General features: G+C 47.3%; 2 protein-coding genes and 1 pseudogene across 2 annotated transcripts; 1 reads left to right on the plus strand and 2 right to left on the minus strand.

Annotated features, from left to right (window-relative positions):
• Positions 1-589: 589 nt before the first annotated feature.
• Positions 590-15,886, minus strand: VPS52 (VPS52 subunit of GARP complex). The gene is made up of 20 exons (XM_075259882.1): positions 15,788-15,886; positions 14,599-14,671; positions 14,171-14,223; positions 13,265-13,340; positions 13,109-13,176; positions 12,722-12,897; positions 11,734-11,884; positions 11,552-11,652; positions 7,151-7,283; positions 6,772-6,829; positions 5,726-5,859; positions 5,329-5,484; positions 5,069-5,187; positions 4,548-4,671; positions 3,480-3,575; positions 3,067-3,174; positions 2,925-2,990; positions 2,559-2,670; positions 2,358-2,476; positions 590-883 (listed from the first exon to the last, which is right to left on the minus strand). The coding sequence occupies exons 1-20, from the start codon at positions 15,794-15,796 to the stop codon at positions 737-739; spliced, it is 2,079 nt and encodes a 692-aa protein (XP_075115983.1). The 5' UTR covers positions 15,797-15,886; the 3' UTR covers positions 590-736.
• A 56-nt stretch (positions 15,887-15,942) lies between these two features.
• On the plus strand, positions 15,943-20,341 carry RPS18 (ribosomal protein S18). The gene is made up of 6 exons (XM_075259900.1): positions 15,943-15,985; positions 17,028-17,126; positions 17,234-17,320; positions 17,393-17,494; positions 18,204-18,295; positions 20,220-20,341. The coding sequence occupies exons 1-6, from the start codon at positions 15,983-15,985 to the stop codon at positions 20,293-20,295; spliced, it is 459 nt and encodes a 152-aa protein (XP_075116001.1). The 5' UTR covers positions 15,943-15,982; the 3' UTR covers positions 20,296-20,341.
• A 2,449-nt stretch (positions 20,342-22,790) lies between these two features.
• Positions 22,791-23,870, minus strand: LOC142185196 (ER membrane protein complex subunit 2-A-like; annotated as a pseudogene).
• Positions 23,871-24,229: the final 359 nt, after the last annotated feature.

A 24,229-nucleotide genomic window follows, 5' to 3' on the forward strand; every position in this document is an offset into this window, starting at 1 on the left:
TCACACCTGTGCAGGGCATTCTGTTCTTTTGGTCTCTTGGAGGACCAGTAGAATGGAAAACCGCCCCTGCCAGTTGTGTCCTAGGCCTGAGGCCCCCCCATTGCCTATACTAGAGCTCGTTAGGAGTCTGGTTTTAGTTTTTGGGTTTTTCTTTTTAACTAAAACCACTGGACTAAAATGTCAAACTTTCAGATTTTTTTTCATCCAACCCACAGCGTCTCCAACACAAAGGCGAGCCCGCTGCAGTGTACTTACATTTCTGGATGCCCCTTCAGGCTAAGCGGCCGTGTGTATGTGATCAGTGTCACATGAGCTGATCTGATGTCTCCCATAGGCTGCACGTGTATAAATACGGGATCTTCTGATCGCTCATTCTCACATAGACACAGTGACGGACAATAATACTGACTACTAGTGATGGAAATAAAACACTTGGGGTGAGAGAGAAAACTTACTATCAGCAGCACCGCCTGTGCCTCCATCCCCAAAATGTGCTGAGTGGGGAAGAAGGGATAAATGGCTGAAAAGAGAATATTCCTTTAAGACTTTCTGTCTGCCACGTTACACACGAATAAAGGATTATTCTGGATTATTCTCTTTATTAGTGACGGATTCATCAATTTAACTTAAGAACATGACAAGACATTGTGTACAAAGACAGAGAGACGGAGCAGCAGCAGCGAGATGTTAGTGTAGATCCTATGAGACAGCGAGACAGTCCACAAACACAGATGGCTCAGAAGTTTGGTTTGTGTTTCTTCAGCTCGACCATCAGATGATGGAGATTTATTAGTTCTGAGCAGACGGGCAGATTCCTAAGTGGGGGTTGGGAGAGGATCTTATGGAACCGGTGGTAATACTGGATCAACTGTGTGAGCGCCCCCTGTCAGATGGAAACAGAATTGGTAAGGCCTGGATTTTATTTGTTGTAGAGGAGGAGCTGCAGTCACATGTGCGCACCCTCATAGGAGGGCCAAATACTATAAAAGATGTTCTGCCATTGATGTATTTATCTGGTCTACATCTCAGCTATACTGTCCTGGGTACGGAGGGTCTACATCTTACCTGTATTGTGCTGGGTACGGGGGTCTACATCTTACCTGTATTGTGCTGGGTAGGGGGTCTACATCTTACCTGTATTGTGCTGGGTACGGGGGGTCTACATCTTACCTGTATTGTGCTGGGTAGGGGGTCTACATCTTACCTGTATTGTGCTGGGTACGGGGTCTACATCTTACCTGTATTGTGCTGGGTAGGGGGTCTACATCTTACCTGTATTGTGCTGGGTAGGGGGTCTACATCTTACCTGTATTGTCCTGGATACGGGGTCTACATCTTACCTGTATTGTGCTGGGTACGGGGTCTACATCTTACCTGTATTGTCCTGGATACGGGGTCTACATCTTACCTGTATTGTGCTGGGTACGGGGTCTACATCTTACCTGTATTGTGCTGGGTAGGGGGTCTACATCTTACCTGTATTGTGCTGGGTAGGGGGTCTACATCTTACCTGTATTGTGCTGGGTACGGGGTCTACATCTTACCTGTATTGTGCTGGGTACGGGGTCTACATCTTACCTGTATTGTGCTGGGTAGGGGGTCTACATCTTACCTGTATTGTACTGGGTAGGGGGTCTACATCTTACCTGTATTGTCCTGGATACGGGGTCTACATCTTACCTGTATTGTGCTGGGTAGAGGGTCTACATCTTACCTGTATTGTGCTGGGTAGAGGGTCTACATCTTACCTGTATTGTACTGGTTATGGCGTCTACATCTTACCTGTATTGTACTGGTTATGGCGTCTACATCTTACCTGTATTGTGCTGGGTAGGGGGTCTACATCTTACCTGTATTGTGCTGGGTAGGGGGTCTACATCTTACCTGTATTGTGCTGGGTACGGGGTCTACATCTTACCTGTATTGTGCTGAGTACGGGGTCTACATCTTACCTGTATTGTGCTGGGTACGGGGTCTACATCTTACCTGTATTGTGCTGGGTAGGGGGTCTACATCTTACCTGTATTGTGCTGGGTAGGGGGTCTACATCTTACCTGTATTGTGCTGGGTACGGGGTCTACATCTTACCTGTAGTGTGCTGGGTACGGGGTCTACATCTTACCTGTAGTGTGCTGGGTACGGGGTCTACATCTTACCTGTATTGTGCTGGGTACGGGGTCTACATCTTACCTGTATTGTGCTGGGTACGGGGTCTACATCTTACCTGTATTGTCCTGAGTAGGGGTCTACATCTTACCTGTATTGTGCTGAGTAAGGGTCTACATCTTACCTGTATTGTGCTGGGTATGGGGTCTACATCTTACCTGTATTGTGCTGAGTAAGGGTCTACATCTTACCTGTATTATACTGGTGCCATTTTTGAAGTTGGTGAACGACCTCATGACATCCTGACTCAGCGTCTCCACCGCCTGCTTCCACGTGGAAGAGAAGCCACGGACCAGCAGAGCCACGCGAGCTATGAAAAGAAAAATATAGGGAATTGAGTGAAGAGCAGAGTCAGTCTCCTGATACAGCCCAGGTCGTAGGGGACGGCTCACCTTCCTCGCTCCGGAGCCGGTCCTGCTGTCCCTTCTCAATAAGAGCTTCAGACTCTTTTACAAAGGCGATCATCCCCCCGAAGGATGGAGACAGGATCTCTTCTATAAACTCCTAATATAGAAACGCGATGTCAGCCATATGCCATTACAGAGGACCTTTCATGGTCTCCGATATGTGCAGCGTACTGTCCGCTTTCCTGATGGTGGAGATAATGGCGCGATATCTCCAGCACCCGAGCGCACACTGTGAAAGCTAAATGTGCTGAATTCAGCGCACTGACGACTCGAGCCGTATGTAATACCGCACATCTCTATGTAATACCGCACATCTCTGAGGACATCAAGCAGGAAAGAGATGTCACTGACCTGGGTCCGAGCGGTCAGAAGCTGCTGGAAACTTTCCACCTCTTTACTGTCAGAAGACGCCCGCTCCTATAAAAGAACCACAAGAGAGCAATGAAGGACGGAGGGATCACTTAGAGACAAGATCTATTAACCCACCACTCACCATGAGGACACTCAGCATCATATCATAATTATTGATCAGGAAGATGAGCTGCTCCTTCCTAGATGAGAACTCGGCCGCCATTCTCAGAACAAAGTTCTCCACCTCCACCTGAAATAACAGCACAGGAGAACCTGGAGAAGACTGGAAACATAAAGGCAATAATCTGCACGTGATGTAGTCACCGGCTTATGGCCATGTCAGGAGGGAGTCTATGGGGTGGACCAGTTACATGTACTGGGCGCTCCCAGTTTTTGCTGACCAGCTGCTGTTCTTCCCTTGTCTGTAGTGTTCTCATACCGCAATCCATATACTGTGTATATACCTGTATGTGTGCGCGTCACTCATGGCCTTTGCTCTCTGCTATATCCTTGTTACAATATTCACATCATACGCTCAGCCCTATCCAAAGCTACCTGCAGCTGCCCCAGGAGGACGTTTGTCTTCTCATTTGGAAATGTCTGGTTTATGCTGACAATAGCCGAAGAGAACTCTGCGTAACGTCGGGTTATCTGCAAAGGAGAAAAGGAAAGTGAATTTCACCTATGGAGAACTTATATAGAACAAGTGTAAATCAACACCACTCAGTTACATCCTGTATGATACCCCAGAGCTGCGCTCACTATGCTGCTGGTGCAGTCACTGTGTACATACATTACATTACTTATCCTGTGTTATACTCCAGAGCTGCGCTCACTATTCTGCTGGTGCAGTCACTGTGTACATACATTACATTACTTATCCTGTATTATACTCCAGAGCTGCACTCACTATTCTGCTGGTACAGTCACTGTGTACATACATTACATTACTTATCCTGTATTATACCCCAGAGCTGCGCTCACTATTCTGCTGGTACAGTCACTGTGTACATACATTACATTACTTATCCTGTATTATACCCCAGAGCTGCGCTCACTATTCTGCTGGTACAGTCACTGTGTACATACATTACATTACTTATCCTGTATTATACTCCAGAGCTGCACTCACTATTCTGCTGGTACAGTCACTGTGTACATACATTACATTACTTATCCTGTATTATACCCCAGAGCTGCGCTCACTATGCTGCTGGTGCAGTCACTGTGTACATACATTACATTACTTATCCTGTATTATACTCCAGAGCTGCGCTCACTATTCTGCAGGTACAGTCACTGTGTACATACATTACATTACTTATCCTGTATTATACTCCAGAGCTGCGCTCACTATTCTGCTGGTACAGTCACTGTGTACATACATTACATTACTTATCCTGTATTATACTCCAGAGCTGCGCTCACTATTCTGCAGGTACAGTCACTGTGTACATACATTACATTACTTATCCTGTATTATACTCCAGAGCTGCGCTCACTATTCTGCTGGTGCAGTCACTGTGTACATACATTACATTACTTATCCTGTATTATACTCCAGAGCTGCGCTCACTATTATATATCCCATACAATCTATATATAATGATATCAGAGTCTTACATAGTGCGGTCTTGTGTCCAGGGTCCCGAGCCTCTGAGGGTCTGTGTTTCGGATACTCTGTATATTCAACTCCAGGATATATTGGAATCGGGGCCACAACATGTCCAGCAGAGCGTCCCAGTACCTGTCAGGACAGCACAATAGTAAATCGTGGCAGCCGGACCGTGTCCGTTATAACGTCTATCTCTTGTACTGTCTGTAGATTATAAGCGGGCAGAGGCGTTATACATGACTGCTGGATGTCTTTTACCATGGAGACACACCGGTCTGCGTAGGGGCTGTATACACATCAGCAGGTTTATTACTGAAGACTATAAAGTTGCTGGATGTTGTGTAGCCGTCCTCTCCCTCTTACATTACATTCACACATAGGAACTCGCTGTGTTTTGGTGATGGATTACACCCCCAAATCTGCATTATGTTTCGCCCCGATTCTGCCTCTCAATAGCGGGCAGAGATTGCCCTATGTGTACACCCTATAGATACAGTCACACCCTATAGATATAGCATGCATGTCTCACTTGTCTATGGCGGGGATATCTCTCCTCTGGGCTATGCCCTTGAATCGCAGCACAATGTGGATACACAGGAAGATGGCGATGCTGTCGTAGCAGTCAGACACGTAGGAGTCAATGTGCTTCTGCAGGTGGAGAATGAGACAGGTCAGGATTACAGGACACAAGTGCAGCAGCCAATCAGATTCCAGCTCTCATTCTCTTAGGGCTCCTGATTGGCTGCAGTAGTGTAGAGTCCTGATGAAGGATCGGGAGATCGGACTCACCAGGAACATCGATAAACTGCGGCCCATCACTGCATTGAACAACTCCTGAGCTGCCGAGCCGCTCACCAGGAAGAAATCGGACAGGAAGAGGAATTCCCGGCAGCTGTTATCCAAGAGGGCGTAGTGCTGACTGCGGAAGAGGGACTCGAAGGGGTACTGGGGGGAGAGGACGGGGCCAATGAAACTTATATATAAAAAAACACCCCTCATAAAGTTACTGCTGCTACCATGGACCCCTGAAGAGACCAGCAATCATGGAGCTAACCTCATTATATGTCAGTATGTTCTATCTGTAGGAAGAGAAGAGGCTGCCAGCTATCCTGGGCACCGCTTATCTCATCCAATCAGATTGTCACTGTGTCCCCTGTACTGAACAACCAGTGATCCCGACACTTACCCTGACGTCGCCTCTCTGTGCTGTGTGCGGTACGATGATCGGACCCTCCAACTCGGTCGGGCTAATGATGGCCGCTCTGTTACCGACCGTGAACACTGTGTTCTTATTCCGTAAAGCCGGCTTAGAGAAAAAGCGTGTCTGAGAGTTATGGAAAATAAAAGGAACAAGCCATCCCAATGGGACAGGAGGAGGGGGGGAAGAGGAGAAGGAGGGGGAGGAGGCGGAGGAGGGGGAGGAGGAGAAGGGGGAGGAGGAGTTGGGAGAGGAGGAGGGGGAGGAGGAGGAGGAGGAGGGGGAGGAGGAGGGAGGAGGAGGGGGAGGAGAAGGGGAGGAAGAGGGAGGAGAGGGGGAGGAGGGGGAGGAGAAGGAGGAAGAGGGAGGAGAGGGGGAGGAGGAGGGGGAGGAGGAGAAGGAGGGGGAGGAGAAGGAGGAGGGGGAAGAGGAGGGGGAGGAGGGGGAGGGGAAGGAGGAGGGGGTCCACATCTTCATATCCTGGGAAAATCCATTACTTTATATTTATATCATTATTTTAATATTTTCTATTTTCTTTTTGTTGGTGTTTTGCAATTATATTTTTCCTCCAGAAGGTCAAAACAGTCTTAATATAATGAGTCCTCTTATTCTGGCTATTTTAAATGAATCTCCTGCAGTCCCATAGAAGTAAATGGCGCGGCGGCACATGTGCGACCAGCAGTTCCATTCATTTGTGAATACAGGAGACCCCTACAATCATGATCGGGGGAGGGGGGTCCACCTGCAATCTCCGGCATTACCATAGAGAATGACCAGTGCAGCAAAGCACATGCACAACTTACTGCTCCATTCACACAGGGGAGACTGGTCCCCATTCTCAGAACTGATGGTGGTCCCTGATGTCACCCCCCCCCCCCCCAATCAGTAACTTATATCCCCTATCCTGTGGAAAGGGGGAACATGGAAGAAAACCCGATAGCCCTTTAATGGCCACTGTAAAAGCATGTATGGGCTATCAAAGCAGATAAGTGAATGCCAGCGGTGACCAGCAGGGAGGACATGGAGCAGGATATCTTTTTTGGCTGTGTCTTCAATGCCCATTAAGTCATCTTTCTCTGCCACTTCCTCGTACTGAAAGAAAAGAGGGGGAATAAGAAGATGACAGGAATCTATACATCATACTTCATTATACTTCCAAGGCACTTTGTCACACATTGTCTATGTGGCCTATAAAAAAGATCAGCAGCAAAGCTAATAATACGGCTCACCTCTATCATACAGCGCGGTGCACCCCTGTCCCAAGATAGTGCAATGGTATAGTCCTGTGTAGTCATATGTAGTCACCACAGACTATACCACTTGACTGTGCTGACACGGGGGTGAACTCCTCTTAATACCATGAACAAGGGCCGCTGCTCTGACCTGTCATCTCTGCGCTTCCTTCCTCCTTACCTGCACTTTCATCAGACGGCTGGTGTAAGATTTGAAGTAAGACAGATAAACTTTGCTCATGGTCTCCACATACTCGTCCTGGATTTCCTGAGCAACAGATCTCTCGTTCCCCAGGAGGAATTGATAGAAGAACCTGCAGAGTTATATATATATGTTATAGATTATAGACAGCTGTATACAGGGGGTACACTGCAGAATGGGGAAGGAGGGGAGGGGTGTGAGTGAACGCTGTCTGTTATACTATACTGTACCAGGAGATGAGGTGGATGTGACCGGTGCACGCTGTATGTTACTATACTGTACCAGGAGATGAGGTGGATGTGACCGGTGCATGCTGTGTGTTACTATACTGTACCAGGAGATGAGGTGGATGTGACCGGTGCACGCTGTATGTTACTATACTGTACCTGGAGATGAGGTGGATGTGACTGGTGCACGCTGTATGTTACTATACTGTACCGGGAGATGAGGTGGATGTGACTGGTGCACGCTGTATGTTACTATACTGTACCAGGAGATGAGGTGGATGTGACCGGTGCACGCTGTATGTTACTATACTGTACCAGGAGATGAGGTGGATGTTACCGGTGCACGCTGTATGTTACTATACTGTACCTGGAGATGAGGTGGATGTTACCGGTGCACGCTGTATGTTACTATACTGTACCTGGAGATGAGGTGGATGTGACTGGTGCACGCTGTATGTTACTATACTGTACCTGGAGATGAGGTGGATGTGACCGGTGCATGCTGTGTGTTACTATACTGTACCAGGAGATGAGGTGGATGTTACCGGTGCACGCTGTATGTTACTATAGTGTACCTGGAGATGAGGTGGATGTGACTGGTGCACGCTGTATGTTACTATACTGTACCGGGAGATGAGGTGGATGTGACTGGTGCACACTGTATGTTACTATACTGTACCTGGAGATGAGATGGATGTGACTGGTGCACGCTGTATGTTACTATACTGTACCGGGAGATGAGGTGGATGTTACCGGTGCACGCTGTATGTTACTATACTGTACCTGGAGATGAGGTGGATGTGACTGGTGCACGCTGTATGTTACTATACTGTACCGGGAGATGAGGTGGATGTGACTGGTGCACGCTGTATGTTACTATACTGTACCAGGAGATGAGGTGGATGTGACCGGTGCACGCTGTATGTTACTATACTGTACCAGGAGATGAGGTGGATGTTACCGGTGCACGCTGTATGTTACTATACTGTACCTGGAGATGAGGTGGATGTTACCGGTGCACGCTGTATGTTACTATACTGTACCTGGAGATGAGGTGGATGTGACTGGTGCACGCTGTATGTTACTATACTGTACCTGGAGATGAGGTGGATGTGACCGGTGCATGCTGTGTGTTACTATACTGTACCAGGAGATGAGGTGGATGTTACCGGTGCACGCTGTATGTTACTATAGTGTACCTGGAGATGAGGTGGATGTGACTGGTGCACGCTGTATGTTACTATACTGTACCGGGAGATGAGGTGGATGTGACTGGTGCACACTGTATGTTACTATACTGTACCTGGAGATGAGGTGGATGTGACTGGTGCACGCTGTGTGTTACTATACTGTACCAGGAGATGAGGTGGATGTTACCGGTGCATGCTGTATGTTACTATACTGTACCTGGAGATGAGGTGGATGTGACCGGTGCATGCTGTATGTTACTATACTGTACCTGGAGATGAGGTGGATGTGACTGGTGCACGCTGTATGTTACTATACTGTACCTGGAGATGAGGTGGATGTGACTGGTGCACACTGTATGTTACTATACTGTACCTGGAGATGAGGTGGATGTGACCGGTGCACGCTGTATGTTACTATACTGTACCGGGAGATGAGGTGGATGTGACTGGTGCACACTGTGTGTTACTATACTGTACCGGGAGATGAGGTGGATGTGACCGGTGCACGCTATGTGTTACTATACTGTACCGGGAGATGAGGTGGATGTGACTGGTGCACGCTGTATGTTACTATACTGTACCTGGAGATGAGGTGGATGTGACCGGTGCATGCTGTGTGTTACTATACTGTACCGGGAGATGAGGTGGATGTGGCCGGTGCATGCTGTGTGTTACTATACTATACCAGGAGATGAGGTGGATGTGACCGGTGCACGCTGTATGTTACTATACTGTACCTGGAGATGAGATGGATGTTACCGGTGCACGCTGTGTGTTACTATACTGTACCGGGAGATGAGATGGATGTGACTGGTGCACGCTGTATGTTACTATACTGTACCTGGAGATGAGATGGATGTGACTGGTGCACGCTGTATGTTACTATACTGTACCTGGAGATGAGCTGGATGTGACTGGTGCACGCTGTATGTTACTATACTGTACCAGGAGATGAGGTGGATGTGACTGGTGCACGCTGTATGTTACTATACTGTACCTGGAGATGAGGTGGATGTGACTGGTGCACGCTGTATGTTACTATACTGTACCGGGAGATGAGGTGGATGTGACCGGTGCACACTGTGTGTTACTATACTGTACCGGGAGATGAGGTGGATGTGACTGGTGCACACTGTATGTTACTATACTGTACCTGGAGATGAGGTGGATGTGACTGGTGCACGCTGTGTGTTACTATACTGTACCAGGAGATGAGGTGGATGTTACCGGTGCATGCTGTATGTTACTATACTGTACCTGGAGATGAGGTGGATGTGACCGGTGCATGCTGTATGTTACTATACTGTACCTGGAGATGAGGTGGATGTGACTGGTGCACGCTGTATGTTACTATACTGTACCTGGAGATGAGGTGGATGTGACTGGTGCACACTGTATGTTACTATACTGTACCTGGAGATGAGGTGGATGTGACCGGTGCACGCTGTATGTTACTATACTGTACCAGGAGATGAGGTGGATGTGACCGGTGCACGCTGTATGTTACTATACTGTACCTGGAGATGAGATGGATGTGACTGGTGCACGCTGTATGTTACTATACTGTACCTGGAGATGAGATGGATGTGACTGGTGCACGCTGTATGTTACTATACTGTACCGGGAGATGAGGTGGATGTGACTGGTGCACGCTGTATGTTACTATACTGTACCAGGAGATGAGGTGGATGTGACTGGTGCACGCTGTGTGTTACTATACTGTACCGGGAGATGAGGTGGATGTGACCGGTGCACACTGTGTGTTACTATACTGTACCGGGAGATGAGGTGGATGTGACTGGTGCACACTGTATGTTACTATACTGTACCTGGAGATGAGGTGGATGTGACTGGTGCACGCTGTATGTTACTATACTGTACCTGGAGATGAGGTGGATGTGACCGGTGCACACTGTGTGTTACTATACTGTACCGGGAGATGAGGTGGATGTGACTGGTGCACACTGTATGTTACTATACTGTACCTGGAGATGAGGTGGATGTGACTGGTGCACGCTGTATGTTACTATACTGTACCTGGAGATGAGGTGGATGTGACCGGTGCACACTGTATGTTACTATACTGTACCTGGAGATGAGGTGGATGTGACTGGTGCACGCTGTATGTTACTATACTGTACCTGGAGATGAGGTGGATGTGACCGGTGCACGCTGTATGTTACTATACTGTACCAGGAGATGAGGTGGATGTGACTGGTGCACGCTGTATGTTACTATACTGTACCTGGAGATGAGATGGATGTGACTGGTGCACGCTGTATGTTACTATACTGTACCTGGAGATGAGATGGATGTGACTGGTGCACGCTGTATGTTACTATACTGTACCGGGAGATGAGGTGGATGTGACTGGTGCACGCTGTATGTTACTATACTGTACCAGGAGATGAGGTGGATGTGACTGGTGCACGCTGTGTGTTACTATACTGTACCTGGAGATGAGATGGATGTGACTGGTGCACGCTGTATGTTACTATACTGTACCTGGAGATGAGATGGATGTGACTGGTGCACGCTGTATGTTACTATACTGTACCTGGAGATGAGATGGATGTGACTGGTGCACGCTGTATGTTACTATACTGTACCGGGAGATGAGGTGGATGTGACTGGTGCACGCTGTATGTTACTATACTGTACCAGGAGATGAGGTGGATGTGACTGGTGCACGCTGTATGTTACTATACTGTACCTGGAGATGAGCTGGATGTGACTGGTGCACGCTGTGTGTTACTATACTGTACCTGGAGATGAGGTGGATGTGACTGGTGCACGCTGTATGTTACTATACTGTACCTGGAGATGAGCTGGATGTGACTGGTGCACGCTGTGTGTTACTATACTGTACCTGGAGATGAGGTGGATGTGACTGGTGTACGCTGTGTGTTACTATCCCCCCATGCTGGGGGATGTGACAGGATGAGATGGTTGGGGACCGGTACCTGTATTTGAGCAGTGCATTCTGGGGGATCTGGTAATTGGTCATAGGTTTCCGGAAGGAATAGATCTTCTGCAGAATGAACTCACGGACTTTTGCTACAGCCTAAAATCCAGAAAACAAATGTAACAACCGTGAGAATTAGACAGAGAGAGACCCCCATCTATACAAGCAGCAGTCACTCACCTTTATCTTGAGCTTGTGCAGAGTGTCTTGGACGTCCCCGCAGGCCTGAGTGTCCCTGAACGCTTGTTCCTTCACATAATTTATCTTATTATTGAGCTCCTGTAACTGCTCCACAAACTGCTGCTCTGTAACCGGGACGTCCAGGATTACACTGCAAGACAGAAATATGGCTGAGCGCACTGCTGTGGGTGTCACCATGACCATTTGGTGTCTGAACTGTCACTGGTTGTCTCTGGGGGTCCCACTGATCACTTGTGCTGTTACATAACATTTCTGCAGTGTGTGCAAGCTGTCATCTTGATTATCTGTGTGTACATGCTGTCTCTTACCATCTCTCTGTGTGCATGCTGTCGCCTGGTGTCTCTCTGTGTGCATGCTGTCTCCTGCCATCTCTCTGTGTGCATGCTGTCTCCTGCCATCTCTTTGTGTGCATGCTGTCTCCTGCCATCTCTTTGTGTGCACGCGGTCTCCTGCCATCTCTTTGTGTGCACGCGGTCTCCTGCCATCTCTTTTGTGTGCATGCTGTCTCCTGCCATCTCTTTGTGTGCATGCTGTCTCCTGCCATCTCTTTGTGTGCACGCGGTCTCCTGCCATCTCTTTGTGTGCATGCTGTCTCCTACCATCTCTCTGTGTGCATGCTGTCTCCTGCCATCTCTCTGTGTGCATGCTGTCTCCTGCCATCTCTTTGTGTGCACGCGGTCTCCTGCCATCTCTTTGTGTGCATGCTGTCTCCTGCCATCTCTCTGTGTGCATGCTGTCTCCTGCCATCTCTCTGTGTGCATGCTGTCTCCTGCCATCTCTTTGTGTGCACGCGGTCTCCTGCCATCTCTTTGTGTGCATGCTGTCTCCTGCCATCTCTCTGTGTGCATGCTGTCTCCTGCCATCTCTCTGTGTGCATGCTGTCTCCTGCCATCTCTCTGTGTGCTTGCTGTCTCCTGCCATCTCTCTATGTGCTGGCTGTCTCCCACTTTGTGCAGGGTGTCCATACCTTATCATAGTGTTGGGTATGATCAGCTCATCCACCAGCTCACTCAACTCACTCCGCACTGTCTGGCGGTTTTTCAACTTTATGTTCATGGCCAGGGACATCTCCTGTAAGGACTGGATCTCCGAGCTGATGGAGCTGAGATCAGACTGGAAGCCGCCCAGCATGAGGCCCATCCTCTGGGAAATAACACAGGCAGTCACAATTTAGTGCAGCCCTCCTTCAAGCATACAAAAGTTTGGAAGTAGTCACACTGCTGGACATTATACTATTATCCTCTGAGGTCAGATCCCTTCACAAGGTTCACAACCTGAGGCTGCACTAAAGGTTATCCTAAGAATCTCCCAGTTGTGTAATGTCACATGATTAGATCTCAGCAGGCGATCTCACCTCTAGGATGGCGTCACAAGCGATGATCTGGTTATGGAGGGAGGCAATGTTCTGGCTTTGCTCGATATCTACAAACAAGCTGAGGAAAACAGACAAAAGACTGAGAAGAAACATGAGGTCGGGGCCAGCAGGACGGGGCCCAGGGGTAAAGGATACAGTCCTTGATAGACACATGCTCAATCTGCTGCAGCTCCATCTCCACCTGTTTGGAGTACTGTCTGAGATCGACACCCTGAAAAGAAGCGGGACAATGGCAGATCCACAGAAAGGAGGGGAGGGCAGAGAAGAGGAAATTAATTATTACATGATAATGAGCAGGTGACAAATCTAATAATATAACCGATTACAGAGAGTAAGTAAGTGGAAAATTTCATTCAGTCCATTCGGTCCTGACCTATGATTGCTCACACATCTGTCTTTTGTTACAATGTATCAGTCTAGACAAATAGTTTCCAACCTGTGCTGCGAAATGACAACACCCAGCATGGCCGGCAGAGTTTCTGGAGATCCACAGGTTAGAGACCATTAGTCTAGAAAATCATCTTTGAGCAAAACAGAGCAGCAACCTAAACATCTGTCCTGCTCACACATCTGCAGGCTGGTCCTGAGATATTACATTGTGTGAATACGCTCCCAGATGTAAAATATGGCACCATTTAAACCGGACACAGGGTCCTGCATGTCTGACTTTGTGTCCGGTTAAAAAAAAAAAAACGGTTTCGCCACGGAGAGCACAAAACGGCGCTCACGGCCGGACACTTTTCAAACCCATTCAAATGAATGGGTTTGAAACATGACTGCAGGTTTCCGTCTCCTGTCCAGATTCGTGCAGGAAACCGAAACCTGCAGAACGGACTCCCGGGCGCAGATGTGAACAAGCCCTTAGCTGTGCAACAACCATGTGCACATATAGATGCAGCAAAACCATGCTTCAGCCATGATAGAGAATAGACTGCAACATTAACAAGCAGCAGGTTATCAAATATCTCCATTCACTGATAGCAAGCAGAGACCTCGGCAGACTTTCCATCACGCTGCGTATCTCCTCTGTACAGTACTCACCGTCTTCAAGGCTTCCTGCACAAGAGCATCCTCCAGGTTCTCCTGAATGTGGACTGAGCAGAGAGAGATGAGAAATAGCTATAAAGGGAGATATTGTGGGCAGGGAGAGGGTTAACAGGCTCTGACAAGACTGGCCCCTACCCAAAGAGACCCCTAAACCCCCCACCACATGTCAAAAGTAAAAAACATATTAACAATGGTGCCCGAATGGCTGTTTTGGAGTTATAGACCCCCAAACATGGCGAACACAACGTCACCACCAGGGGCGGCATTCACACTGAGCTTCAAGGTCCTCTGAGTAGAGTCGCAGGGTTAGGCCCCAATACACAGTCTGCACCAGGCCCTAATATGGTAAACGTCATCCGGCTCAGGATCCAGCATCTGCCGAGCGAGATAACATGAGACAGGGACACCGGTCAGATACTTACTGCTCACCGTGTCCAGTGTCAGGTCATCAGAGGTCAAGTCCAGATCTCCGAGGTTCAGGGTTAGTTCCTCCATCTGAAAGGAGAAGAGGTGATCAATATTAGGTATGCAGCTCTCCTGCGCAGTGATGGATCTGGTCATGTATAGAACTGACCCTCCTTCTTGTCCTACGTCAGGGGCAACAACATCCAGCACTGTAGATGCTGTGAAACTACAACTCCCAGCATGAATACTTGCTCTTTGGATCTTGGAACTCCTGCAGAAGTGAAGTTGTTGTCATTTCACAGCAGCTGGGGAGCCCATGGTCACTGATCCCTGTCCTATAGTATACGCCTGCACCCAAGGGCTCAATATACAGGCAGCTTAGCCACAGGTTTAGGGTTATTGCTTTATTGAAGGGTTAATAATTTAGGGTTATTGAAGGGTTAATAATTTAGGGTTATTGAAGGGTTAATCAATGGATAGTTATACATTACAGAAGGACATCTATCTATCGATCTAATAATGTGTCACAATGTATCAGCACAGACAGGTGCAAACAGTCTATCAGAACGTATCAGTGGGGACAGGTTATCAGAATCTACCAGTGCAGGTAGTTTGTTACAATGTATCAGCGCAGTGGAGACAGTCACAGTGTAACAAACTACCTGCACTGATACACTGTGACAGACTAACTGCATTGATTCACTGCATCACTGCAGGTAGATTGCTACAGTGTATCAGTGCAGGTAGTTAGTTATAACGTGTCAGTGCAGGTAGTTTGTTACAATGTATCAGCATAGGTAGTTAGTTACAATGTATCAGCGCAGGTAGTTACAATGTATCAGCACAGGTAGTTTGTTACAGTGTATCAGCGCAGGTAGTTAGTTACAATGTATCAGGACTATCTCTTCTGTTTTGCCCCTAGCAGCAGTACTATGTCCATCACAATAATGCCGTCTATCCGTCACAAGCCTGCAGTGCAGCACAGAATCTATTTTCAGTCTTCTATAGATAATTCCTGCATTTTAGATTGGGTTATATAGAGATCCCCTGTAAGTCTTCTGTGCTGCAGGACATGCTGTGACTTGTAGTTCCACTCTACCTGCCTGGTGCAGCTATAATGAAGAGACATATGTAACATGCTACAAACAAGATAGGACTGCGCCCCCTTCAGAGCAGACTCCAGTACTAGCACCCCCATCATCTCACCTCAGCCATCTCTGACACCTCAGGACACTCCAAAACACAGCACAGCCCCACTTCCGGTTCTGCTTCCGGGTTCGGGACTACAATTCCCAGAAACCTCCTGAACCGTCTTACCCGGAAGTGACGTATGGGGGCCGGCTCTGTATAAAAGCAGTGGCGCGTCATTTCCTTTTTCTCTCTTTCCCTGAAGCTGACGCCATGGTGAGTGCTGTAGCGGGGTCGGAGGAGGGGAAGCCGGCAATCCGGAGCCATCTAGGCTACAGGAGGCCCCGGGTGCTGGTATGGCGGGTGGATTGTGGTCCTGGGAGCCTCGGTGAGCCATCTGGGGGGGAATTATTGAGGCCACCCCCGTCTGGAGGCGATCACTGGGGGTGATAGGTCTGGGTGTGAGTATATAGAGGCACGGGGTGGTATATAGGAAGCTGAGGAGTATGTGGAGGCACGGGGTGGTATACAGACACTGTGAGTGTGAGTATATAGACAAGGAGGGGAGATCACTGGTGGTGATAGGTCTGTGTGTGAGTATATAGAGGCACGGGGTAATATATAGGAAGCTGAGCAACATACAGAGACACAGGGTGGTATACAGACACTCTGGGTGTTAGTATATAGGGGCATGGCGTGGTATACAGGAAGCTGATGAGTATATAGAGGCACAGGGTGGTATACAGATACTCTGGGTGTGAGTATATAGACAAGGAGAGGAGATCACTGCTGGTGATAGGTCTGTGTGTGAGTATATAGAGACAATGGGTAGTATACAGATACCATTGGAGTGTGTGTATATAGAGAGATATGGGGTGGTATATATGTACCTCTGGTGTGTATGTATAGAGACTTGGCCTGGTGTGTAGGAATCTGACTATATAGAGAGTGGGTAGTATACAGTCAGTGTGTATATTAGTATATGTGCAGTGTACTGAGCCTGGCCTATGTACAGGACAGCAGTGTAATCTGGTTAGACCCCCCCCCCCCTATGGGATCTGTTCTGGGGGACGCTTAGTACCTGTATACAATTGCTGACTTGTTAATATCGTGCTTGGAAGTTGCCAGTGTTGTCTGACGTCCTGCTATAACCGCTCAGACCCCTCATTCTGTCCGCCATGTTCGGTGTGCGCCGCTTATCATGTACAAGGCTTCCGTTCACTGCCAGCCAGCACAGATCTAAACAATGTGAGGAAACAAACGAGCCGCTTATTAGTAACATTTTGTCCTAAACTCTTGTTTTTCCTTCTTTTCCCAGTCGCTCGTAATCCCGGAGAAGTTTCAGCACATTTTGCGTGTCCTGAACACCAACATTGATGGACGTAGGAAGATCGCCTTCGCCATCACCGCCATTAAGGTGAGTCTCGGGCAGCCTGCTGGGAATACACCTAACGGCTTTATCTGTTGTGCTGGGAGTTGTTGTTCTACCACGGCCTGGCAGTGATCGCTTTCTCTCTCCCGCAGGGTGTCGGACGTCGTTACGCTCATGTAGTTTTACGTAAGGCTGATATTGACCTGACAAAGCGAGCGGGAGAGCTGACTGAGGATGAGGTAGGCGCTGCTCCGGGTATGGGTTCTTGGTAAAGTCCTTGGTGTTTGGTGTAACCGCTTATCTCCTCGCAGGTGGAGCGCGTGGTGACCATTATGCAGAATCCTCGTCAGTACAAGATCCCCGACTGGTTCCTGAACAGACAAAAAGACATCAAGGATGGGAAATACAGCCAAGTACGTATGGCGGGGGGCAAGTTCTGATCTGAGGGGGTCCCATAGGTGTGAGAATGGTCACTGGATTGTGTAGAGACTCCATGGTGAGCGGGGCACTGTCCTCACTAGTGTCTCTTTACTGTTAGTGAAGGATCCTGGTGATCACATGTCAGTAAATCCAGTGATGGCCGTAATCACAGTGGGAACCAGTTATAGCCATAACATCTAATGCTGCCCTACAAGCCGCACTGCCTGGACTGCGAGCTCTGCTTCTAGCTAAGCCTGCATTCACACCATGGACGCTGCACAGTGTACTTTGCCTCTGCCAAAATAAGACTTAGCTTGATTTTTCATCCAGGTAAAAGCCAAATCATAGATGATGCCAAGTGGCCCCCATTCTAGTCAAAGGGTCCGTTACAGATCTCTACAGCTCATTCTGTTGAATGGGTTTCTAAATGTTGGTGTGAACAGCGCCCCTGGTGTAGTAAACCAGATATGTCATGTATATATGTATGGTGGACACTGTATACACTTGTCACCTATTCAGCAAATCATGGCCTATCTATAGACTTCGCCTGGGGCTTTTCTACTGCAAAGGGCTAGAGACTGCAGTGTGACTAGAGCCACGTCTTACTGCATCACCATTGTGGCTATTTGGAGTAGTTTCTGGCTTTGGTCATGTAGAGGGGGGGTCTGGTTTTGGCCTTCACTGACCATTCTGCTCTTTTAGGTCCTGGCTAACGGTCTTGATAACAAACTCCGTGAAGATCTGGAGAGGCTCAAGAAGATCAAGGCACACAGAGGCCTGCGTCACTTCTGGGGGTGAGTGTCTGCGCAGGTGCAATGCTATATATACAGTGGGGTGTCTTTTGGTTTTCCCCCAGTGTTTTCATTGTTTGGGATTTGTCTTGTTGTTTGAGACTTCAGCCTTAGCAGATCTCCAGCAACAATCAGGATTTCGCCCCTTCTTAGCTCTTTCCCAGCCGCTCTCATTGCATCTGTTACTTGCAGTACTGGCGTGAGGATTTCCGTCCTTCATGTTCGCTTGGGGACTCGAAAAACGGAAACTCTTATCTGCTTACGCTGGGTTCACACCAGCGTTCGACAGTCCGTTCTGTGGTTTCCATCTTCTGCATGCAGAAGACGGAAATCTGTCAGACTGGGTCCGGTTGTAAGCGGCGGTGAGCATTTTATGCTCTCTGCCGCAAAACCGTTTTTTTTAAAACCGGACACAAAGTCCTGCATGTCCGACTCTGTGTCCGATTTAAAAAAAAAAACAAAAAAACGGTTTTGCGGCGGAGAGCATAAAACTCTTACGGCCGGACAGCTTTCAAACCCATTCAAATGAAAGAGTCCTGCAGGTTTCCGTCTCCTTCTCTGTTTTGTGCAGGAAACAGAAATCTGTATGAACGGAGACCGGGCGCAGATGTGAACGAGCCCTTAAAAAGCGGTTTCCTGCACAAGCCTGTGGACCCCTTACACTATAATGGGGTCTGCCAAGTTTCTGCCCAGAGTGGTCAGAAAAGTTCTGCTTGGAGGCCTTTTCTTTCCCCAGATTTTAAGCAGAATGGGGGACGGAGTCCCTGAAAGGTCTCACAATGCCAGTGTGACCATAGCTGGAGCTTGTCTTGTATTTGTCAGAAGTAATGCAAAGCTGCAGGTTAGATGACGTCCTTAATAAGTCTCTGTTGTTTTGGCTGGCGATGTCCATCTGAAGTGCAGCTATAGCATAGTGCTGGTGTGTAATAGAGGAGCGGTCGGTGGCATTACAGGCCTTTGTCCATCCTTATCCTGGGGAGATTTTACAGCTAATTGTTAATCTGAATCTTTATGCCAAGGGGCCATCTTGCCTCTGTTAGATCCAGCAGGGGGCAGTAGTGCTCCCCGTCCTCTATCGTCAGACATTAAAGGACGTCCTTCAATAGTTCTCCAGTATCTTTTGTTGGACCTGATCTGCTTGTGTAATTGTTACCTTGATCGCTTGTAGACCCGTCTGTGTGGATGTGCGACCTGACCTGTAGTGTTGTAGCTGGAGAGGTTCAGTCTAATTGCAGCTTTGCCTTATAACTTTGTGTATAAATGTTACAGCAGGGGGTTCATATATTGCAGCGTCATCCAGGCCCCTGTATTGTAGCGGCTACTCTATGTGCAGGTCGATGACGTATAAGGCTGTGTCATTGGGTTTGCTGAATCCAACGTGATATTGAATATCAATCCTGATAATGAAAGACAAATTGTGATCCTGGAAAATTAGTTTGGCTGTCCAGTACCCCAACCCTGCAGTCTGATGGCTGTACATTCCTGGCCAGTCTAGGGCACTGGGGTCCCGTCAGATTATTTTTTTTTTTTCCTACTGTAAATTATTAGATTTTTCAATAGAAAAATAATATACAAACAAGGAAAAAATTGCCACATATGGTGAAAGAAATGCAAAATTCACTAAACAATCATACAAAACCTGGGGGGGGGGGAGACAGAAGACACAACACCAAAAAAAAAATGGGGAAGGAGACAAGTTCTAGGTCTGAGCAGCATCAATGACCATGTCCTGGCAGACGTCTGATCTCTTGCCGATGCTGCAGGATGGAACTTGTGGTTGGATCATATTGTCCTGCGCCTCTATACAGTTACGGAAGTCTGGGGGTGTAACACAGGGGTGTAGCTGTCCCTTTGGATGGTGTAATGTCTTCTAGTCCGGACTGTCCATTACCATATGCCCTAGTAACACTTTCTTCTCTCCTTACAGTCTACGTGTGAGAGGACAGCACACAAAGACCACCGGACGTCGTGGACGCACAGTTGGTGTGTCCAAGAAGAAGTAACCGGCCTGCCTGTTATCTGTCAATAAAGTTCTTTATAAAACAAAAATCTGAGAATCTCATTATTTCAGAATCAAGTCGTTAGCTCGTGTGTAATAATTAATCCTGGGAGACTGATCCAGTGCAGTGTGAACATGGTGATATCTGAAATCAGTAAAATGTGCAAAGGGGGGATCTTCTCTAATACTGGGGTTAACAACCTTTGACTCTCCTGCTGTTGTACTACATTTCCCAGCATTGCTCTACACTCCCAAAAACGACTGGAGCATTCTGGGGGTTGTAGTTTCCCAACAGCTGGAGTGCTAAAGGCTGCTGATCTTGAAGGCCACTGCAGAAGGGCCACAGACTGTTACCTTAAGGCTTCATGCATACAGGTTGTGGATTTTCTTGCATTGGTGTCCTGTATCTGCCTTCAAGACATTGAGTTTTCATTATTCTCATGTAAACTGCACCGATTTTCAGTACAGAAATTGACTTGGATTTTATGATTGCATGAATTCACTTCTTTGTGGGCTTTTGATGTAGATTTTGTCTTTCATGATACAATCTGCAGAAAACACCATGCATGTACCCTTAAGAAATGGATATATGTAGTAGTAGTGACACTGCAGTTTACTAACACCAGTGCTAGGCAGGGGACAAGGCTCCTGCACTGCCCCTCCACTAGCAGCTTCTGGCACCCAGAGGCTGCTGGAACAAGGATCAAGGTGTTGGACTCCAGCAGCTCAAATATTGTGGATGGGTCATCAGTATGAAAAATTCAAGGAAAAACCCTTTAGGCTAAGGTCCCATATAGCTGGCTATAGCAAAAAGAGTGATGCAGTGGGAACTTATTGCTGTTTTTCCTGCAGTGGTTTTTTTTTTTTGTTTTTTTTTTATCCAGAGTTTTTCTCTTTTTGCTTAAATTATACCTATTGGGAAACCGCCAGTGTCTCCATAGATGGACTTGCTGCAAGTTCCAAAAACACAACAGTTTTGGAAATTGCAGCATTTTCCACTGGATATTTTTCTGCAATGTGTGGATGGGATTTGCTAGAATCCCGTTCACTTTGCAGGGACTGTAAAACATTGAAGATCGGTATTTACTCCCACAGATCACACAATAATTTAGACTTTTCTGAAAATCATCCTGTCTGAGAAAATAAAACCTTCAGGCTACAGTTCCTGTGCAGAAAACACAAATGAGATCTAAAGTAGAAAGTCGTATATAGTGCAAGAAATAACCATTGAGCAAACCCACACCCCGGGGGATTTATCTTGACTGCACAATGGTTCACTTTTAGGGTGCATTCACACTGAGTATACGCTGCCTGATTCTGAACGTTAAAACACGTTCAGAATCGGCATGTGCAAAGCAGATCCCATTCATTTCAATGGGGAGCCGGTATACGTGCGTTCCCCATAGAAATGTATGGGCTGCTTCCCCCCCCCCCCCCCCCCCAAATTGGTTTCAATGTGATACGCGCGTATGCCGGCACCCATTGAATTAATGGGATCTGCTTTGTACGCGCTCATTCTGAAAGTGTTTTAACGTTCAGAATCAGTCAGCGTATACTCAGTGTGAATGCACCCTTACTGCAAACTTATACTGGACAGTGAACATGCTTCACAGTGTTTGCAGCGTTTTCTGTCTAGTCTTACTTTACAGCATCTGTTAGTTGGCTTACTTTGGACCAGAAGAAGGCAAAAATTTGGTGTAATTTGCTGCGTATAAACCCACTTGTCGAGAGAGGTCTACAAATTTCTGAAACTGGATGTGCTAAATGCAGTATGTTTTACCATGTTTGTAATTACAATACTGTCTACTCCAGTAGGTTTACCAGGAATTGGCAATAAAAATATTAAAGGGGGTGTTCCAGACCTTCCACAAGTTAGCTATATCTTGCAAGGCACAGGAAACCATATAAGATCTTCTCCCATTGGTACAGAGTCTGTGCTGTCATTCATGAGATCTACCCCTCTAACTCGGACCAATGTTGGAGATGTAATGTTCCCCGGGGTACGATGGCGCACGTCTGGTGGGGGTGTACACTCCTACGCCCCTGTTAGTTAGATAGCTGTCGCATTATTAGGATGGTCAATGCTTTTGTTTCTTGGATCATTTACTGCAGGTCAGATTCTAAATTTCTACCAGGTCTCGTTCTAATGTATTAGCCAAAACAACGTTACTGAAAAAACGCAGTGTGTCTTCACATTACAGAGATGCAGATTTTGCTGTTTTTTTTTTCTCGTAGCCAAAGCCAAGAACATCTACAAAAGGAATAGGAAATATATAGGACCTTCTTATACTTCTATCTTTTTTTTTTTTTTTTTCTCTTGGAGGTGCAAACAAAATGTAATAAAAATTCCTGGTTTGGTGCCTTCCCCTCTTCATGGTACGACTGTATGTGGATGTGCTTCTATGTAATATGACTGTGGGTTTCTCGGGCTTCAAAATATACAGTCTGCTCATGATCTTCAGAAAAACCAAGAAAAATAAGTTAAACTGAAATCATCTTTGAGTTGCGGTGATGTCATTAGCTCCTGGGGATCTGATTGGTTGACTCAGGTCCCCACATGTACGGCCAATGGCTGCGCTCTGCTCTGTCGATGGGATAATGAACCTATCCGTTCACGGGAATAAATCTGTTGGGGTGCAGCACTGAGATTTTAGGACTGGGTGATCTGTAATGATTCCAACATGTTCTCTCCTGCCTTCAGAGACATCTGTGAGTCTGTCATGCTCCGGCCTGCAAGCTGGGAAGCTTTTTTGATCTGACCGGCAGCCCATGTAGCAAATTTCGCATTGTCCTTCTTCATCTTGGCACTGGCTTTAGGATTAGACGCAATGTGGATCGATGATCTATAAAGACCAAACCGAGCTCTCATGGTTATTCAACTTCAGAGACCGGGAATAATATTTTCTAGCCAGTTCAAGGTTTTTGAGTCTCCCCTGAGTGTATTTCACTTCAGCAGACTGCTGGTAGTGGTTGTGCGGGTGGGTCAGGATCAGCTCCTCCAGGCAAAAAGCAGCTTATGCGTAGTGGAGTTCATTGATATAAAGTTCCGCCAGTTCGCGCCAAACTTCTCGGTCACCTACAAATTGTTCCAGATACTCACTCAACTCTCGGATCGCCTCTGTGTTTCTCTCCTGGCCTTTGTGAATGGCAATCTTCTTCTTTCTTGTCGCTGTGTTGGTTGGATCTTCTTGTAATATCTGTCATAGATCTGGAGAACATCTTCATACCTTTCCATGGCCTCAAATCTCATGCCAGTGAGTTTCTTCACCCTGTGGCTGCCAGGAAACTGCCTTGGTAGTTCTTGTAGAGAAGACATTGCTATATCATCACGGCCACAATCCAAGGCAGCAACCATCACTTGTTCATGTATAATCCATATATCGTCTCCGAGTTTGGCCGCATGCTCGTTTATCAACTCTTCACCGATTTCAATGAGTTCCTGTAATTTTCCTCCTACCAAGTTTTCATCTTGTCGCGCATTTCTTCCCAGGTCACCTCATACATGTCAGAAACTTTAGCCATGGTTACAAGCCGGACGGGGATGATTGGTGGAAGATGAAGCCGGGACGTGACGTCTGACCTCACCTTATACTTCCAAGATCGTCAGCAAAAAAAACAAAAAAAAACCCAGCTTTTCCACAACATGCGGCCTCTACTTTACTTTGCATTACTTGCATTTTTGCAGTGCGGGGCCTTAGGCTGCCGTCACACAGAGTAACGGCGGGCTCAATTTGAGCTTATTTTTACAGGCGTAGAAGTCCGAGGGTCACGTTAACGTTGCATTTACGCAGTGTTTTATTACTATGAGCGCATACGCAGCGTTTTTTGCTCGCATACACGCTCCGTGTTTTTTAACGGAGTGTGTACGCGAGCAAAAAACGCCACGTAAATGCAACGTTAACGCGACCCTCAGACTTCTACGCCTGTAAAAATAAGCT

Source organism: Leptodactylus fuscus, chromosome 11, assembly GCF_031893055.1.
Source record: "Leptodactylus fuscus isolate aLepFus1 chromosome 11, aLepFus1.hap2, whole genome shotgun sequence".
Classification (NCBI taxonomy): Eukaryota; Metazoa; Chordata; class Amphibia; order Anura; family Leptodactylidae; genus Leptodactylus; species Leptodactylus fuscus.

Bases quoted from the DNA above. Each gene is read 5' to 3' on its own strand.
- VPS52 (XM_075259882.1), bottom strand. The intron at 14,224-14,598 runs GTAAGTATCTGA...CTCTCTGCTCAG, and splicing joins GACACTGGACACGGTGAGCA to TCCACATTCAGGAGAACCTG. The intron at 3,175-3,479 runs GTAGCTTTGGAT...CTGTTATTTCAG, and splicing joins TCCTCCTGGGGCAGCTGCAG to GTGGAGGTGGAGAACTTTGT.
- RPS18 (XM_075259900.1), top strand. The intron at 17,127-17,233 runs GTGAGTCTCGGG...TCTCTCCCGCAG, and splicing joins TCGCCATCACCGCCATTAAG to GGTGTCGGACGTCGTTACGC. The intron at 17,495-18,203 runs GTACGTATGGCG...CTGCTCTTTTAG, and splicing joins AGGATGGGAAATACAGCCAA to GTCCTGGCTAACGGTCTTGA.